Source organism: Triticum aestivum, chromosome 1B (assembly GCF_018294505.1).
Source record: "Triticum aestivum cultivar Chinese Spring chromosome 1B, IWGSC CS RefSeq v2.1, whole genome shotgun sequence".
NCBI lineage: Eukaryota > Viridiplantae > Streptophyta > Magnoliopsida > Poales > Poaceae > Triticum > Triticum aestivum.
Window position 1 is genome coordinate 58,577,394 of NC_057795.1, and position 20,227 is coordinate 58,597,620.

Sequence of the window (20,227 nt, forward strand, 5' to 3'; positions counted from 1 at the left end):
TTTAAGAAAGAAAAACAAAGAACAAAGATTCCCTAAGAAGTGAAGAATTTGAGTGATGCCCACAACATGATGCAAGTACACTATGCAAGTACAGTATGCAAGTACTCAAAAGAATAACATGCATCCAGATTGCAGCACACACAATTTAGCTACACTGCAAGGTCCACACTGATCAAGTACTCTCAGGCTATCAGTACCTAGAAATTAAATTATTACTGGGCGCGCCATAACACGAAAGCTCATGAGCTCTGGTGGTTAGGCGCAATCGTTCACCAGCGGGACGGTTCGATCCCTATCGCGCGGGCATAGCCGCTACGAGCATAATCATCCCCACGGCCGAGGAGGATTCATGTGTGAGTCGCTCCTTGATCCGACGCCTGCGACCTTTATCCACCTGGGATCTCCTTGGGTAAATGGCATCGCATTTCTCACATGGGACTTCACCACGCAACTCGATTCTCTTCAGCCCCACAGCTCGCTCCATGACTAGCCTTATGTAGTTTGTCACTTTGTCTTCATCCTCAAAACCGTACATCCGGAGCAACTTCAACTTTAGGTGCTTCAAATCCTTGGATGGTTCCCACACCATGTTGGTCTTCTCGGCACTGTCCTGAGACGGTATGTCACATGCATGCCGCTCTCGAGATAACTTCACTCAAGGGCATACAAGACAAATAACACAAGTTAATTGAACTCGACACCAACCCATGCAGGGCAATGCAGGAACAGTTCAAACTAAATATATCTGCCATTAAATTTTTTGCAACATGTTAAGTATTACTCCCTCCGTCCCACATTGTAAGACGTTTTTTGACACTAGTGTAATGTCAAAAACGTCATACATTTAGTATCTAATCTAAGTGTATGCCTGTGCAGAGTTTGGACAACCTTGCATGAACTAAATCCTAGGCAAAGTAAAATATGCTAACATGCTTCAGGTAACTCTAACACGAGTGCGATCCAACATGATTTATTTATTTATTGTCTTGCACGGACGTTGTCTCTCTGCAAAATATAAATGGAATGCCAAAACTGTTGTTTGCATTGCACTATCATTCATACACAATACAATCCATGTGTTCCATATATCCCAATTACTATGCATACTCTATGCGCTACTTCTAAAATACTACTCCCTCTGTCCCATAATGTAAGACGTTTTTTGACACTAATGTAATGTCAGAAAACGTCTTACATTATGGGACGGAGGGAGTACTTGTGATAAGACTAGAGTTGTGTCAGCACTAGAGCTCTATTGCTGACGAACGGCGCATCAGGGAGCAGACAGGAGAAGAAGGGGACAGATACTAAGTGGCAGGCCGAAAGTTGACTCAAATGTATGGGCCGTTGGCCCATCTCGTAGGGCAAGAGGACCCATGTAATAGAGTGCGTAAATACCCAGTAGCTGAGCCGGAGAAGGCAGCGAATTGTAATTGGATCTCGATCCCCTCTCAGACTCTCCCTTCTTCCTTCTTCCCCAAGCTGTACATCTTCTCCCAATCCCCATTCCAATCTCTACGAAAGTACTATGTATCCTTGAATTCGTTCAATAGATCGTGAGCAGAGGGTTCTGTACATCACATTTGGTATCAGATTTGGGTCGATCGGCGGCGGGATCGGGCTCGGCGACGGTCGGGTTGGGTTCTCTCGTAAAATCCCCGTTCGTTGGCTGGGTCTGCGGCGGCGGAGGGTGGCCCCAGTTCTTTGGCGGCACGGGCGGCGTCTTCGGCGGCGGCGGTGAACTGTTCGGCGGCGGATCGAGGGTAGCTCACGGTTGCACTCAGATCCTCTGGGTGTGTGAAATTCCGGTGGGCTACTCGGTTGGCGCTGCACGGCGGTGTTTGGAGTCGGTTGCAGAGGAAGGGGTTAGCGGCTGCTGTAAAACTCCCTGGTACTCGCCGATTCCTGGTAGGCGGTGAAGCTGGCGACTACGGCGCCCCCCAAGCCGAATCAGCAGACACGTCTCGTGGTGGATGCCATGGAGACCATCGAGGCGTGGGTGGGAGAACAGCTGCAGCTTCTGCAAACGGTGGGCGACAAGTTGGGTAAGTTGGATGATCTGTTTAGTCGCTTGGATTCCCTCGATCAGCAGTTTGCGACACAGGCAGTGCTGATGCATATTGTTTAGAACAATGTCAGTCTCACGATGAAGTCGATTGGGGAAATTAGACAGGAGCAGGCAGCAGCTGCTCGTGAGTCAGGACCGAAGCAATCTCCTCCGAGCGCGTCCACTAGCGATGGCATTTTGGATACGCCACCGCAGCATAGGCAACCGGCCGTTCCACCACCTGTGTTTGTGACTCAAGTTGGGCATTCTGCAACAGAGCATTTTGGGACAGAAGTTCAGTTGAAGAAACCGTGGATGCCCAAAATGGATTTTCCCCGTTTTGAGGGAGAGGATGTTCGTATCTGGCTAGATGGATGTGAGGCCTACTTCTCACTGTATGCTATCCCTGAAGAATTCAAGGTCACGTCAGCTACGCTGCACCTGTCTGGTGATGCAGCAAATTGGTTCCATGCATACAAGGCTCTGCATCAGTGGCCGTGCTGGAATGAGTTTAGGATGGCAGTTATGCAGGAGTTTGATGTGAATGTTCATCGCACAAAGATGAGAGCTCTGTTGTTACTTAAACAGACCGGATCAGTGGCTGAGTACAAACGGGAGTTCACCCAACTAGTGTATCAACTTTTGTTGTATGAACCGACATTGAGTGACACATTTTTGGTGACGAGGTTCACTCTGGGCCTCAAGGAAGAACTCCGGGCTGCTGTTGATATGCAGCTACCCACTACTGTTAGTGAAGCAGCTTCATATGCATTGATCCAGGAAGAGATTGTACAGCGTGCTCGCTCTAACAGAAGTTTTACTACCAGAACTGCCTTCTTCAAGCCGGACACACGCCCAAGCACTCCACCAGCTGGAGAGCTATGGAAAGCAAGGCAATTGAAGGAGTATAGGCGCACTAATGGCCTGTGTTTCAGTTGCGGTGACAAATACGCACCTGGTCATACTTGTGTGAAACCACCCACTCCTACTGCAGTCATGGCCATGACTAGTGCAGCTGAAGCCATTTTGTCGGATGATATACTTGATGTAGTAGAAGAACAAGAAACTGCTTAGCAGGAAATGCACTTGTCTGTCAATGCCTTGTCTGGAGCTGATCACCCTAGAACCATTCGCTTGCGAGCTCTTATTGGCAATCAAGTGGTACTTATTCTCCTAGACTCCGATAGTACTCACAGTTTCATGGATTCAGCGTTGCTGCCCAGAATTCAAGTGACACCACAACAACTGTCCAAAGAAATCTCTGTAACAGTGGCCAATGGAGAGAAACTGTTGTGTAATTCTGAAGTGCCCCAGCTCAACTGGTGGATCCAGGGACACACATTTGAGTATGATTTTAAAGTTCTTGATTTGGGAGGTTATGATCTCATTTTGGGCATGGACTGGTTGGAAGCTCAAGGGGAAATGACATGTCACTGGAGAAACAAATGGATCCAGTTCAATCACAAGGATAGTCTGGTTAAGCTGCAAGGAATTCTTCCACAGTCTACAGAGGACATCAAGGAGGTCACTCTAGAACAAACTATGAAATGGCACAAAGGTAATGATATTTGGGCAGTGGCACTGATACAACCAGTATGGGACAAAAAGCCTGACCCTGTTCCTGATCCAGTACAACCCTTGTTACAGGAGTTTGCAGATGTCTTCAAAGAACCTACGGAGCTACCACCCTCTCGAACTTTGAACCATGCAATACACTTGTTACCAGGGGCCGCTCCTGTCAACTCCAAACCTTACAGATACTCAACACTGCAAAAAGATGAGATTGAAAGGCAAGTTGCAGAAATGCTTAAAGCTGGTACTATCACTTCCAGTCTCAGCTCTTTTGCTTCTCCTGTCCTATTGGTAAAAAAGAAAGATGGATCTTGGAGATTTTGTGTAGATTATAGGAAGCTAAATTCCATCACTGTGAAGAGCAAGTTCCCAATGCCAGTGGTAGATGAGCTTTTGGATGAGCTTAGTGGCACTAAGTGGTTCTCCAAGTCAGATCTCAGGTCAAGATATCATCAAATCAGAATGTTAACGGAGGATGAACACAAAACAGCTTTCAAAACTCACAGTGGACAGTATCAATTTAGGGTGATGCCTTTTGGTCTTATTAATGCCCCCTCCACTTTTCAATGCATCATGAATTGGATTTTTGCTGCTTACAACAGAAAATTTGTTCTTGTCTTCATGGATGATATCTTAATCTTTAGTGAGACCCTGGAAGAACATTTGGAACATCTCAGAATAGTGTTTCAAACCTTAAGAGAGCATCAGTTCTTTGCTAAGAGTACCAAATGCACTTTTGCACAACAACAGTTGGAATATCTAGGACACATCATTTCTGACAAAGGGGTTCAGACAGATCCTGAGAAAACTTTGGCTATGGCCAGGTGGCCTACTCCTCAGAACGTGACTGAATTAAGAGGCTTTTTGAGGCTCACGGGATATTACAGGAAGTTTGTGCAAGGATATGGTATGATTGCTAAACCACTCACTCAACTACTGAAGAAACAAGCATTTGCTTGGTCCTCAGAGGCCCAGGAAGCCTTTGAGAAACTCAAGGCAGCGATGATGACTACTCTTGTATTAGTGTTGCCTGACTTTGACCAGCCGTTCTGCATTGAAACAGATGCATGTGCTACAGGAATTGGTGCCGTGCTCACTCAAGGAGGACACCCTGTTGCCTTTTATAGCAAAGCCTTGGGCATCAAAAATCAATCTCTGTCCATCTATGAAAAGGAGTTTTTGGCAATTATGATGGCTGTAGAAAAATGGAGAGCGTATCTACAGCGAGGGCCTTTTATTATCAAAACGGATCATCAAAGTCTGTGTTAGTTGGAAGACCAAGTCCTTACAACTGATGTTCAGAAAAAAGCCATGACCAAGTTAGTGGGGCTGCAATTTCAGTTTCAATACAAAAAAGGCAGTGAGAACTTAGCAGTTGATGCCTTATCCAGAGTAGGGCACTTACTGGCAGTGACCACTACTTCCACCAGTAGACCTGTGTGGCTACAGGAAGTACTTAATTCATATGAGGTGGACCCAGATGCTCAAACACTGCTTCAGAAACTAGCTATTTCTGCTGGTGATACATCAAAGTACTCTCTGGAGAAAGGTGTGATCAAGCATCAAGGCAGAATATGGATTGGAGCAAATCAAGCATTGAGAACAAAACTCATTTCTGCCTTTCATGCAAGTGCTGTGGGGGGACACTCTGGCATCCAGGCTACATATCAAAGAGCTAGGAAACTGTTTGTGTGGACTGGGCTGAAACAAGATATCATTGATTTTGTTCATCAATGAGCTGTGTGTCAACAAGCAAAGCATGAACATGTGAAATCTCCCGGATTACTTCAACCACTTCCTGTACCTGACGGACCTTGGCAGGAGATCACCATGGACTTCATCGAAGCTCTACCAAAATCTGAGGGCTATACAGTGATCTTAGTGGTGGTTGATAGACTGACCAAGTATGCTCACTTTATCCCCTTGAAACATCCTTTCTCTGCTCCAGTGGTAACGAAAGCATTCCTACATACTGTGGTCAAATTGCATGGACCACCCCATACTATAGTTTCCGATAGGGACAAGATCTTTACCAGTCACTTTTGGAAGGATTTGTTCAAGCTTTGGGATACTAAATTGCTCATGAGTACTGCCTATCATCCTCAAACAGATGGGCAGAGTGAAAGAGTGAATCAGTGTTTGGAGATGTTTCTCAGATGTGCAGTACATGATACTCCAACAAAATGGCATTCCTGGTTACCCTTAGCAGAATTCTGGTACAATACTAATTTTCATTCTGCTTTGGAGTGCTCCCCTTTCAAAGCTCTCTATGGATATGAACCTACTTATGGGGTGTTTCCCTCTTTGCTTACCTCTGATAATGTTGAAGTAGAACAGTGGCTTAAGGAACACCAGGCACATACATCTCTGCTGAAGGCGCACTTACTTAAAGCCCAAACGAAGATGAAACACTATGCAGATCGGAACAGATCACCCAGGATGTTTTCGGTGGGAGACTCGGTGTATTTGAAGCTCCAGCCATATGCTCAACACACTGTAGTAAACCGACCATGTACAAAATTAGCATATAAGTTCTATGGGCCTTTTGAAGTTTTGGAACAGATCGGACCGGCTGCTTACAAACTTCAGCTACCTGCAGCAGCCCAGATCCACCCCGTGTTTCACGTCTCTCAACTCAAAGAATTTGTGCCAGATCATACACCAGTCTTCTCCACTGTGCCTGCCCCAGTTGATTTTTCCAGTATGAACGTGCAGCCAGGTATGATCTTGGACAGGAAATTAGTCAAAAAAGGTGACAGTGCATTGTTGCAGGTTTTGGTACAGTGGACAGGACTTCCAGCCGAGGCAGCCACCTCGGAGGATTACGATACAATCAAGCTTCGCCTGGGGTCAGGCTGAATCTCAAGAGGGCGGCACTGTCAGCACTAGAGCTCTATTGCTGACGAACGGCGCATCAGGGAGCAGACAGGAGAAGAAGGGGACAGATACTAAGTGGCAAGACGAAAGTTGACTCAAATGTATGGGCCGTTGGCCCATCTCGTAGGGCAAGAGGACCCATGTAATAGAGTGCGTAAATACCCAGTAGCTGAGCCGGAGAAGGCAGCGAATTGTAATTGGAACTCGATCCCCCCTCAGACTCTCCCTTCTTCCTTCTTCCCCAAGCTGTACCTCTCTTCTCCCAATCCCCATTCCAATCTCTACGAAAGTACTATGTATCCTTGAATTCGTTCAATAGATCGTGAGCAGAGGGTTCTGTACATCACAAGTTGGTGAGTGATTGAAAATCAGATTAACTTTCTCGTTTGTTGTTAATACTGAATATTCGGAAACCTGGCTGTCATACTAGACGGAGTCATGATATCGAGGCTAAGGTGTGGATTAATTAAATTAAAAAGAAGGTAGAGTAACAGGCTTACTGTAAACTTGTGCAGGGCAGGTGCAGCTTCGAGGATAAATAGGGTCCAGCTCAGATCACACTCAGGGAAGATACCAGAAAAAGACACTTCAGTAAGATTTCTGAATATGGCAGTGAGATGCTTGGGATGTTCCGGGTGAATCCATATCTGCACCAAGAAGAGGAACACAAATAAATAGACGGATGAAATTATTAGTAAAGAAGAGCATATCAAGATATGTGTGCAGAAGAAAATTACAGTAGCTTTTACCATTTGGTGGCGAAAATTGAGATGCAAAGCACTCGTCATTGAGAAGCACTGCCGATGGAGCTCGGATGAGAGGCCGACGACAGGAAGAAGCGGAGGCAGATGGCCTTCATAGCCATGGCACGGCCGCGCTGGCACTCGCAGTTGCGCCTGGCACAGACGGACGTCAAAGCGGCCGTGAACGCGTCCATGGTCTCTACCAGCGTGGCCCGGCGGAAGCTGCGGACGTCGAGTGTCACGAACGAAAGCTGGTGAGGGAGGTGGCGCCACCGCTTGGAGACCGTGCTGGCGCGGATCGCCCGGCGCAGGCCGAGCCGCTCGAGGATCCGGAGGAGGAGCTCGTCGGGAAGCGCGCTGATCCTGTCCTCGCCTCGGGCGACGTTGAGCTTGAGCGGCGGCAGCTCCATGGCCGGGATTGGGGGCCCGGTTGATGGATCGAAACCCTAGCTAGCTAGAACCAGTCGCCGAGATGCTCCGAGGCCGCGGCTCCTCCGGCGCTCCGGCTCCGCCCCGCACCTCCGGCGTGTGGCCCGTCGATCGCCGGATCCGACTCTTGCCTCCTCCTCCTCGATCCCCCTCCGGCCGGCGTGGTTAGCTTCGATTTGGTGGTTGGTTGGATCGTAGTGCATCGGATTGGACTGGATTTGTGCTCTAGTACTACCAGCGAGGGAGGATTCAAGCGGATTGTTCCTCTCGGCGGCTGGACGGAGTGGGGAGAGAAACAATAAGACCACGGGAAGGGGAGGGGAAAGGGGAGGAGGCAGAAGAAGCTCACTTTTTTAGTTCTTACTATGCCGTAAATCCCATTCATTTCGAGTAGGTAGATCATCCCTCGATATGTGCCGCAAGGTTGTACTTCATTTCATTTTCCAAGGCTACGACTGTTGCATGTCTATATTGAACTTTCCATAAAATCTCGTACCAAAAACACACGGTTGCGGGAAATGGATACAGATACTATTTCAATAGAAATTAATATGGATGTTTGCATGGGGAAATATAGAGTTAAATACACGGGAGGTGGCGAACCAACCTGTGGTTGGATGGTTAGAGGGACTGTGGTATCCCCAACCCTTCAGGGTTCAAATCCTGATGCTCGTATTTATTTCTGGATTTATTTCAGGATTTCCAGCGATGCGCGCTAAGGTGACTTCGTAAACCTCAAATGCTGTCGGGATGACGCGGTGCTCTGGCGGGATAGGTTTCGCGAGGAGGATCGTGGTCACATAGATGCCTGGCTTCTGGCGCTCGCTGCACCGCGAGGCTGATCCCTTAACCCCCGCCCCCCTCCCCCTTCTCTTTGTACAGGTTTCTTGGTTTCTTGTTGTAATGTGCCGTCCGCGCGTGTCGTTCCGACCGCGCGCTCATAGGGGTAGGGTGTGCATGTGTGCGTTCATATGGGTGAGTGTATGCGTGTGTATATGAGCGCTTGTGTCTGTACTGATGTTCAAATAAAAATACACGGGGGGTGCCTTAGCTAGTCGAGCACGGTCGCTTTGGTGCCCAAAATTGTAAAATACGTGAAATTGGTGCTATAGCTTGTCTTATGATGTAAATACGGTGCCTTCATACGTATTTGGGGTGTACATCCTACCCACGTGGCCTTGGCCCACATATCAGTCAATGACAGCTGATGAGGTGTGCGTGAGAACTTTTTTGCAAAAAAGAATATCCGCATATTGTTTTAGTAACAATTACATAAAAAAGCCAAACACAGGTCCTACATGTCAGTCTGTTAATACCGCAGAAAAACAAACTGCCTCGCTGATGAGTTTCAAAACTGAGACGTCCTGGCTCAAAACCCGCACGCTAGCCACCGGGCAGATGACTACCGTAAGGCTTCATTTGGATTTAAGAGGAGCTACTCCCAGGGAACAAGTGCCTCGTGGTGAAATTAGCCTGTGCAAACTTGAACCCCGTGGAAAATCTACATCGACCTTTGGCTGTTGGGGCTCGAGGGTAACTGGGGATTGGGGATGGCCAAATCGGAAGCAGCGCTCGAGGCAGGAAGGAGTGGGCGGCGTTGCTCTCGATCGTTGTTAGTGTGAGTCGTGGGAACGAGCGAGAGGGGGATTTCCTCCACGGCCTGTGGAGGCGTGGAAATCTCAGCCAGGGAAGGGCCACGGAAAGGGCCGGGGTCGCTCCCCTCTGTTGGGCACCAAATGCAGCGGTACCTTTCCCTGGATCGATTCGGTCCAGGTATTTTCTAGCCAGTGAAAGGAGGGGGATCCCGGGAGGATCCCTATTACCAAATGATCCCTAAGTAGTACAACTGCTACCTGGTTTCCTATATAGATTAATTCTACCTATATCACACCAAAGTGGAGTTCCCCAAAACGGTGCCCGACGCTCCCCTCGGTCGCTCCCACGGGCGGCCAGGGAGCGAGCCCTAGCCACCGCCAGAGCCACACGCCGGCGTCCCCCTCCCCTCCCTGCCGCCGGCAGGAGTCGCTGGGCGAAGCCCGAGCGGCTCGGCGGTGGTGATGCCATCTTTCTCCTCCCGAGCGAGCGGCGCGGGCCGTTCACTTTGGGGGGATTCTAACTCGCGATCGGCCAGGGCGGCGCTCGGTGCGTGGGCTGGTGTAGGCAGGAGTGGCGCAGTGCAAGGTGGGGCGGAGGCTCAGGGGTGGCCACGCGCGCGACTCGGATCTGCCGCGCTGCAGCGCAAATCCGCGGCGACGCGGTTCGGTGGCCATTGGCGGGTGCCCGTGATGTCCTACTGCCGTGCGGAACGCGGGGTGCATCAGTGCTCGAGGGAGGATGGCCTTGGCTGTCCTGTAGGCGCGACGCAACGGATCTGGTGTCTTCGAATGAACTGACCGTACTACAAATCGACATCCGGTATCCGGCAGGCGCGTGGTGGCGCGCATGGCGTGCGTTGCCACATCTGGTTCATGGTTGCGGCTGGGAACCGTGGTGGTTCTCCGTCTCGGGCGGTGCTTGGCGCTGCCGGAAGGTGGAGCCGGTGGATGTCGACCATGGGGATTGTGTGCTACGCAGTGCTTCGGATCTGCTCGAATTCAGAGGTATGGAGGATCTCCGGGCGAAAGCCTAGCACTAACCTTAGGTTGGTGCCGGCAACAGCGGCGCCATGGCCATGGTGTCGTTCCCCTTCTTGAAGGTGTTGTCGTGGTGCTCCATTGCACGACTCTCCGGGAGAAATCCCTAGCTTCGGATGATCAAAGCAGGCGATGACGGCGGCTATGCCATTTCCTTCTTTAATTTGAGGCATCGTCTTGGAGAGTCAGCATGTTGCAGTTTGCACGGATCTCTTCGTCGTCGGGGACAGTGGACGTCGGGGCGGATGCTCTGGATGGTTTCTGATTGTGCGTCGAGATGACGATCTCGGGAACAATGTGAGTGGCAGCTCTATGAGGTGGGGCTCTATCTTGACATTGGTTGGGTGGCATCCTTGCCCCGCTTGGCCGGTAGGGGTGTCGACTCGGTCGATGCGCCCTAGAGGGGGTTGTCTGACTTTACGTCGGGGGCGGCGGCCCCAGATGTGGTGCGACGTCCGTGGTCTGCGACCGGTTGCCATGAGCAGTGTGGGCTGCGGGCAACTGGGTTGTTTGGCATTGCTGCTTGAGTGGAGCGGTGCTATGTCGGGGCGGCGCCCGGAAGGCGGTGCCGGTTGATTGTGCTGGGCGCGACGGAGTGGTGGATGTTAGGGCATCGGCCCCGAGTGAATCTCTGTGGCGACCAGACTTTTGTGGCAACGATGATGGTGGGAGCGATGTGGGCGACGCGATAATGGTTGTGGTAGTCGCTCTTCTCTGACGTGTCCATGATTTTGCCTCGGTTTGCTTGTTGTTGTGGAGTCGAAGCTGCGGCGGTGGGGCCCTGTGGTGTATGATGACTGGCTGCAGGTGGCCCATTCTGCGATCTTCTGTGGCGCCAGCCGTGCTTGGTTTTGTTCTTCTGAGCTCTCCGTCAGAGTTGGAGCTGCGTTGTCTAGCCGCAGGTCGACTTGTCGTCGATAAGAGTGGGCTTTACCCTGTGTGCTCAGTCTATGAGAGTGGGCTTGGCCCTTGTTGTTCTGGTTTTTGACCGGTTTTTCATAATTAACCTGGCAATTATCTTCTGCTTAATTAATAGATGTGGCAATCTTTGCCTCCATTCGAGAAAAAAAATTCAACCTATCGCTTTCTTGCAAAAAAGGAGAAAATTTTTGACTGGCGCTCTGCAGTTTCCTTTTATGTTATTTACCTTTTTTTCAATTTACTACTGTTTAGTCATATATAAATTACAATAATTATCAATATTTGATTATTGTCTATTTTAATTTTTATTCTATTTTCATTATTATGTAGGTAGAATAGGTAAACATGAACATTTTCTAAAATTTATGTGAATTTAAACAGTTCAACATATATTATAAAATACTGTAAATGTGTTAAAACATGTTAAACATGTTTGTAGGAACTTTAAATTCTGTAAATGTGTTAAAACATGTTTGTAGAAATATAAAAATAAATTTACACAATAAACTTTTTTTAATACATGCTGAACATTTTTTAAAATATATGTTGTCAATTTTTTGAATGCAGGGCATACTTTTTTTAAAACACGTTTACAATTCTTAATACTGCAGAGCCTTTTCCAAAAATATCTTGAACACTTTTCAAATGCACTAACACTTTATTTAAGTTGATGGCAGTTCTAGTATTTTCTTACATTTATTTTTTAAAGGGAAAATAATATAGAAAATAAACATGAAATTGGAAAAGGTGAATAAAAAGAAACCTTGTGTGAGCCCATAATAGCGTCATATATTAAAAAAAATACTTGGACAGATAAATACTAATGCGACATCTATAAGTCTAGCTCAAAAAATGTTTACATAAGCTAAGGCTTACCTGGTGGTCACTTTGGGCGGGCTGTACACCGAGGTCCCAGGTTCAAAACACTTGTTCGTGTTTTTGTTCTCTCTCTCTGGTTTATCAATCATACTAACCAGTGTGACCCATGTTTCTAATTTGAGGTGTTTCTTACATAATAAAAAAAGGAGGGTTTTCTGTAAAAAGAATCCTCATGTGCGGGCCACCCACTGCCACCCACCGACATGTGGGACATGGCCGCTTTGGCATGCCATGTAGGTAGGACATACACCTGAATACGTACAGAGGCACCGTATTTGCATCATAAGACAAGTTATAACACCAGTTTTATGTATTTTATGACTTTAGGCATCAAACTGACCGCACAAGACAAGTTAAGGCACCACTGATTTTTGGTTATCCAACGTTCGAAAATAAGGATCGACCCCCACACCGTCTCCAGAGGGGCGGCTCGTAAACCTGTTCATGGACAACCCAACCCGGAGGCCCGAACCCGACGCCCGACATTCGGGTCGGGCTCGGGCTCCACTTTCTCACCCGAAGCCTGGCCCGTAAGCCCGAAATGTACATACAAACATATTTTATTCAAAATATTGGTATAATAAATTAATATAATATCCTGAATATGATTAATTTAATTAAAAATGCCACTGTTCATGTACTTCGGGCCGACTCGACCAATGATCAGGTTTGCCGGCTCGTGGGAAACCTACCCGTCTTCCACCATCCCTCCCTCGCCGACGCTGACATAGGTCGTTGGGAAAAGCCCGTGGACAGCCGGTGGCGACATGATCTAAGTCTCCCTTGCGCAATTCTTGGTTGATGCACTTGCATATCCCTCCTGGTCGGCTACTCTGGCTTCCTCATGGTGGGTTGCTTTGGCTTGCCGGCGTCCTTGTGCTGCATTGAGGTGTGGGTTGTGGTGTATCGCCCTCTTTCGCTGTGTGGGCAGGCTGGATTCGGCCGCGAACGGCGATGGGTCTGACATGGCCTTTGGTGTGGTTCTTTCTCGACGAGTGTACTAGGGGATGGATTGTTCGACTATGGTGAGATGGACGGCAAAAGCAGTGCTCAAAAGTTTTTCTGGGCCAATGATGGCGACGACGCCTTTGGGCATCGTTACCATGTTGAAGGTTGCTACTTCTTGAGCTTACGTTGGTTTTTCCCTTGAAGAGGAAAGGGTGATGCAGCAAAGTAGAGATAAGTATTTCCCTCAGTTTGAGAACCAAGGTATCAATCTAGTAGAAGGTACAAGCAAGTCTCCAGTCTATGCACCTGCACAACAATCAAACACTTGCACCCAACGCGATAAAGGAGTTGTCAATCCCTTCATGGTCACTTGCAAGGATGAGATCTGATAGAGATAGATATAAAAGATTACTAAAATGTAAAACAAGGTAAACACAAATAAATTGCAGCAAGGTATTTTTTTGGGTTTTTTGGTTTATAAATTCAAAAATATATGATGAAAAATAGACCTGGGGGCCATAGGTTTCACTAGAGGCTTCTCTCTTGAAGATAGCATACGGTGGGTGATCAAATTACTGTTGAGCAATTGATAAAAAATACAAAGTTATTATGATATCTAAGACAATGATCATGAATATAGGCATCACGTCCATGACATGAGCCACCGGAAGGCCGACTGGTAGGCACGGGAGAAGGACATGAACTGCTGCCCCAGCTCGGGGATCTGCGGGCCGGAGTTTACCCGGAGGGGCAAAGATATTTGGAAGGCAAGGCGTGTGGTCTTGCCATGGCCGACGACGTCTTGGATGGCGCTGCCGATGGAGCTCAGATGAGAGGCCGACGACTGGAAGAAGCAGAGGCCCATGGCCTTCATGGTCATGGCACGGTCGCGCTGGCTCTCATAGTTGCGCTGGGCTCAGACGGACACGAAAGTCGCCGTGAACGCATCCATGGTTTCGACCAGCATGGCGCGATGGAAGCATCGGGCGTCGAGTATCACGGACGAAAGCTAGTGAGGGAGGTGCCGCCACCGCTTGGAGACTGTGCTGGCACGGACCGCTTGGCACAAGCTGAGCCGCTCGAGGATCCGGAGGAGCTCGTCGGGAAGCGCATTGATCCTGTCCTCGCCTCGGGCGACGTTGAGCTTGGGCGGTGGCGGCAGCTCCATGGTCGGGATTGAGGGTCGGTTGATGGATCAAAACCCTAGCTAGAACCAATTGCTGAGATGCTCCGAGGCCGCGGCTCCGCCCCGCACCTCCAGCATGTGGCCCGTCGATCGCCGGATCCGACTCTTGCCTCCTCCTCCTCCTCGATTCCCCTCCGGCCGGCGTGGTTAGCTTCGATTTGGTGGTTGGTCAGATCATGGTGCATCGGATTGGACTGGATTTGTGCTCTAGTACTACCAGCGAGGGAGGATTCGAGCGGATTGTTCCTCTCGATGGCTGGACGGACTAGGGAGAGAAACAAGAAGATCACGGAAGGGGAGGAACCGGATCCTCTGACATCCTAAAGGGATGTCACGTAAGCTACAGTAACCGTGACATCCATCCTTCACATCCATATGGGTAAGCTAAAATGATTATAGTTAATTTGCAAATTACAAATCTACTGTATACATTTACAAAAAATACAAAAAATTATATATGGTGCAATAAAATTATTTTTTGATTTATTTTTGTACATGCTACAGTAAATCCGCACAGTGGTTGCTACAGTACCCTGCCATCTCTTCTTCGTTTTACACACGCATTTCACTGTAGCTTTGTGACATCACTTGAGAATGTTAGATGATCAACTTCCAGAAGGGAAAGGGAGGGGAGGAGGAAGAAGAAGCTCACCAGTCCCAAGCGCACTTTTTTATTTCTTATTTATGCAGTAAATGCAAATCCCATTCATTTCGAGTACTCCTAGGTAGATCATCCCCTCGATATGTGCTTTCCACAAGGTTTTATTTCATTTCATTTTCCAAGGCTACGACTACGGCATGACTATATTGAACTTTCCACAAAATCTCCTAAAAAACACGGGTACAGATTATTTATTTACTTTGCGGGAAATGGATACAAATATTTTAATACAAATCAATACCGATGTTTGCACGAAAACATATAACTATGGATTTTGGTTACCCAACGTCCGAAAAATAAGGATCGACCCCCGTGCCGCCTCCACGGGGGCGGCTCGTGGAAAACCTACACGTCACTGTTACCAACCCATCTTCCACCCTCCCTCGCTCGCCGCCGCCGGCATAGGTTGTTGGGCAAAGCCTGTCGGCAGCCGGTGACTACAGGATCTATGTCTCTCTTGCGCGATTCTTGGTGGATACGCATGCATATCCCTCCTAGTCAGCTACTCTGGCTTCATCATGGTGGGCTGTGTTGGAAATATGAGCAAATTACTACAAGATTTAATCCGAATAAACAGAAGATAAATCATGACAGCAGCAACAGAGATTAAGCTAATCATGCAAACTAGCATAGTAGATGAACAAATCACATCTAGGGCACATACTAGAAACATGAATTCTATCATGATCTCGAACAAGAAGGATAGAATCACATATGGTGCATCGGGAACAGCACCGCCGGTGTTGGTGTTGTCGCCCATGTCGTCGAGGATGAGGTTGCCGAGGTCGGGGAAGAAGTCGTCGTTGGCAAAGTCATCGCTACCAGCAGTCGCACGAGTGCGCTCCCCAAAAACTAGATCGCCCCTCTCCCGTACAGGATCACGAGAGGTGGGGTTCCGGAGGCCTGCTGTCCCTTCTCCTAGTGCATGCCGAAAGGAGGGATGGAGAAGACTTGCTTGGCGGCGCAATGGTCTGGAACGGTGGTGCAAAACCATGCGATTCGGCGGCAGATAGGGTAGACGTCTGCCTATCATGGGAGTAAACCCCACGTCCGAGTCGTCACGATCCAAAAGAATCGGAAACGGTTCAGTAATTAATGCGTTCATTAATTATTAATTAATGACTCATTAATTTTTCCCAAGCAGCAAAAATATAGACAACGTGCATAGCTCTGTCCCCGGCTCCGCTCATTCCCGCAACCCGCGACGCGTCATGCGAGGCGTGGCGTGGTGAGGCAAGCGAGGAGGAGGAGCGCGCGTGTAGGTCTCCTCTTTTCATGCTCATACAAGTGGTAGAAGAGCACAACTTATAAAGAGGTGCAATTCTCACTCAACTTCCGTGGTGGGACTAAACTTTAGTCTCACTCACTCCACTCACATGTGTGCATGAATGGGCCAAGAGAATTTCAGAATTTTAGTTGGGCTTTGGGCCAAAGGCCTACTAGCAAAATTCCAACAATCCCCCACAAACTCTCATTGGCACATCTCATCATTTAGTTCCAAAACATTGTTTATATACCGGTGCTCTGTGGAGACTGTAATGTTGAACTTCCACTCAGAAATTTATGCTACACTAGATCACAACTTGAATAGTGGACTATGCCTTGAACTACAAGTTTTCTGCGAGACTAGTTTCACACAAACTCTTGACCGATACCGGTCTGCCGCAAGGCTTCCCCACGGGTGGAGCGTATACGTCATACTACACGGCCTTTCATGAATTTATTAGAGAACACCCAATTCTCACAGACTGCAACATTAACCGTCAAATTCATATAGGTGTGTTCCTCAGGAGATGCTCCACAGGACAACATATCTGCTTACCCGAATAAGCCACTAGGAACACATTAAGATAAGTATCAACCTACCATGCAGATCAGGAGAGTATTGCATCTTTACGCAGTGGGATAATTAATATAGGGATACTCTCCTCCCAGCTGACCAACATCTTGTCTCCCACTTCTACTTCACGGGATCTCTGATCACATAGAGTGGGTTACCACTATGGACAACTCATGCGGTGGGTCTCAAACCCATCTCCATCGATGCATTATCTATCACATTATCTAAACCCTTTGTGAAGGGATCTGCCAAATTTTTCGACGTTTGGATATAATCCAACACAATAACTCTGGAGTTCCTCAATTTTATGACAGATTTTACCCTCCTCTTCACATGCCTTGAGGACTTCATATTGTCCTTAGAACTGTTTATCTTGACGGTCACAGTTTGATTATCACAGTTCATCAGGATAGGGGTATTGGTATTTCAAGCATAGGGAAGTCCATCAAGAGCTCACGAAGCCACTCTGCTTCAATAGTGGCAGTGTCTAATGTTGTGAGTTCTGCTTCCATAGTTGACCTTGTTAAGATGGTATGCTTGCAAGACCTCCAGGAAACAGCACCACCACCAAGTGTAAAAACATAACCACTTGTGGCCTTAATCTCATCAGCATCAGATATCCAGTTTGAGTCACTATAACCCTCCAGTACCCTTGGATACCCAGTGTAGTGAATCCCATAGCTCGCGGTGCCTTTCAAATAGCGCATAACTCTCTCAAGTGCATGCCAATGATCATCTCTCGGTTTTGACACAAACCGACTCAGCTTGCTCACAGCAAAAGAGATGTCAGGCCTCGTGGCACTCGCCAAATACATAAGCGAGCCAATAATCTGAGAATACCTCAGTTGATCTCTAGCAATCCGTCGATTCTTTCGAAGCAACACACTAGCATCATATGGAGTTGGAGAAGGCGTGCAGTCGCTATACCCAAAACGACTCAAGACCTTTTCCACATAGTGAGACTGAAGCAGTGTGATCCCACCATTCTCATCTCTCAACAGCTTGATGTTTAAGATAACATCAGCTACTCCTAGATCCTTCATCTCAAACAGCGAGATAAGAAATCCTTAACCTCCTTGATTAAATCAAGTTTGGTTCCAAAGATCAGTATGTCGTCGACATACAGACAAAGAATAACTCCTTCGCCCCGACCATGGCGATATTACACACACTTGTCACCATCGTTTACTACAAAGCCGACAGCAGTTAATGTTCTTTCGAACTTCTCATGCCACTCCTTAGGAGCTTGTTTAAGGCCATATAAAGACTTTAATAACTTGCACACCTTTCCTTCCTGACCAGGTACTACAAAACCATCTGGCTGATCCATGTAAATTTCCTCCTTCAACTCTCCATCAAGGAGAGCCGTCTTAATGTCCATTTGATGAACGAGAAGACCATGTGAGGCAGCCAGTGATAGTAGCACCCGAATTGTGGTCAGTCTAGCCACGGGTGAGTAAGTATCAAAGAAGTCTTCACCTTCTTTCTGGGTATAACCCTTAGCCACAAGCCGTGCCTTGTACTTTTCAATCGTACCATCAGGTCTAAGCTTCTTCTTGAACACCCACTTACATCCTACAGGTTTGCACCCATAAGGACGGTCAGTGATCTCCCAGGTTCCGTTAGCTAAGATGGAATCCATCTCGCTACGAACAGCTTCCTTCCAGTAGTCAGCATCAGGAGATGCATAGGCTTCTGAAATAGTCCTGGGTGTGTCATCCACGAGGTACACAATGAAATCATCACCAAAGGACTTTGCAGTCCTCTGTCTCTTACTCCTCACAGGAGTTCCATTGTCACCCTCAACAGGATTCTCAACGTGTTCCATCGCAATGGTGGGTTCAGGAATTACAGCGAATTCCTCACTAGATGGAGTAGGTATCTCCTGATTTGATGAACTCGACATATCCTTCATAGGAAATATGTCCTCAAAGAAAGTTGCATCATTCGACTCCATAATCGTACCAACATGCATGTCGGATACCTCAGATTTTATTATCAAAAATCTATAGCCAATGCTATGAAAAGCATAGCCCAGAAGAACACAATCCACGGTTTTTGGTCCAAGCTTGCGCTTCTTGGGAATTGGTATATTGACTTTCGCCAAATAACCCCAAGTACGTAGGTAAGAGAGTTTCAATCTTTTGGTGTCATGGTCTTATGCTTTGTGGGAACTCGGTTTAGGACATGACACGCAGTCATTAGCGCCTCCCCCCACCATTCCTTGGAGAGACCCGATGTGTCTAACATGGTGTTAACCATATCAGTTAGAGTTCGGTTCTTTCTTTCGGCTACCCCATTTGACTGAGGTGAGTAGGGAGGCGTCCTCTCATGGATTATACCATGTTCCGCACAAAACAGATCAAATTCATTGGAAAAATACTCTCCACCACGATCGGACCTAAGCCGTTTAATTTTTCGATCAAGTTGGTTCTCTGCCTCAGCTTTATAGTTTTTGAAGAAAGTTAAAGCCTCATCTTTTGATTTCAGAAGATACACATAACAATATCTAGTGGAGTCATCAATCAACGTCATGAAGTATCTCTTTCCACCTTTTGTCAACACGCCATTCATCTCACAAAGATCAGAATGTATAAGCTCTAGTGGCGCCAAGTCTCTTGCCTCTGCAGTCTTATGGGACTTGCGAGGTTGCTTAGCTTGCACACATACTTGGCACTTGGAGCCTTTGACAGTAGAGATTTTCGGAATTAAATTCATATTGGCTAGCCGCGTCATGCAACCAAAGTTAATATGACAAAGTCGTGAATGCCAAATATCAGACTCATTATTGTGGCAAACATTATTAATAACTTTAGTGCAAATATCTGACAAAGACAGGCGGAACAAGCCTCCGCTCTCATAGCCTTTTCCAGCAAATTGTCCATACTTAGAAATTAAAACTTTATTGGATTCGAAAACTAACTTAAAACCATCTCGACATAAACGGGAACCGCTAACGAGATTTTTATTGATGGACGGCACATGATGAACGTTCTTCAGACGCACGGTCTTCCCCGAAGTAAACTTCAGATCGACCGTACCGACACCTCGAACGATGGCATGTGACCCGTTCCCCATCAGCACGGGAGAAGTCCCTGTGACCTTGTAAGAGGAGAACATGCATGTAGGCGTCAGCACAAACATGTACATTGGCACCGGCGTCAATTAACCAATCAGGAGATTGAAATACTGAAAGGATGGTAGGAAGAATACCGTACCCAGATTCCTTCATATCAGTATCACCGATGACAACATTAGCGGACTTGTCGCTCTTCTCATGTTCGCGCTCCTCAAAGCGGTTAGGACACTTCAGAGCCTAGTGATTAGGATCACCGTAGACATGGCAAAGTCCCTTCCCCTTCTTATGAGAATTCTTCTTGAAGTTGGTAGGATGTGACAGCTTGTTCTTTGTATCAAACTTGCCTTTGTGCTGAGTTTTGTTCTTGTTGTTTTTGAACTTGTTGGGCTGGAAGTTCTTCTTCTATACCATG

At 47.5% G+C, this 20,227-nt stretch overlaps 1 protein-coding gene across 1 annotated transcript; it reads right to left on the minus strand.

Moving 5' to 3' along the window:
- Nucleotides 1-67: 67 nt before the first annotated feature.
- Nucleotides 68-8,085, minus strand: LOC123106587 (uncharacterized). The gene is made up of 3 exons (XM_044528701.1): nucleotides 7,246-8,085; nucleotides 6,997-7,143; nucleotides 68-649 (listed from the first exon to the last, which is right to left on the minus strand). Exons 1-3 carry the CDS (start codon nucleotides 7,282-7,284, stop codon nucleotides 293-295), a joined length of 543 nt encoding a protein of 180 aa, XP_044384636.1. The 5' UTR covers nucleotides 7,285-8,085; the 3' UTR covers nucleotides 68-292.
- Between the last annotated feature and the right edge of the window lie 12,142 nt (nucleotides 8,086-20,227).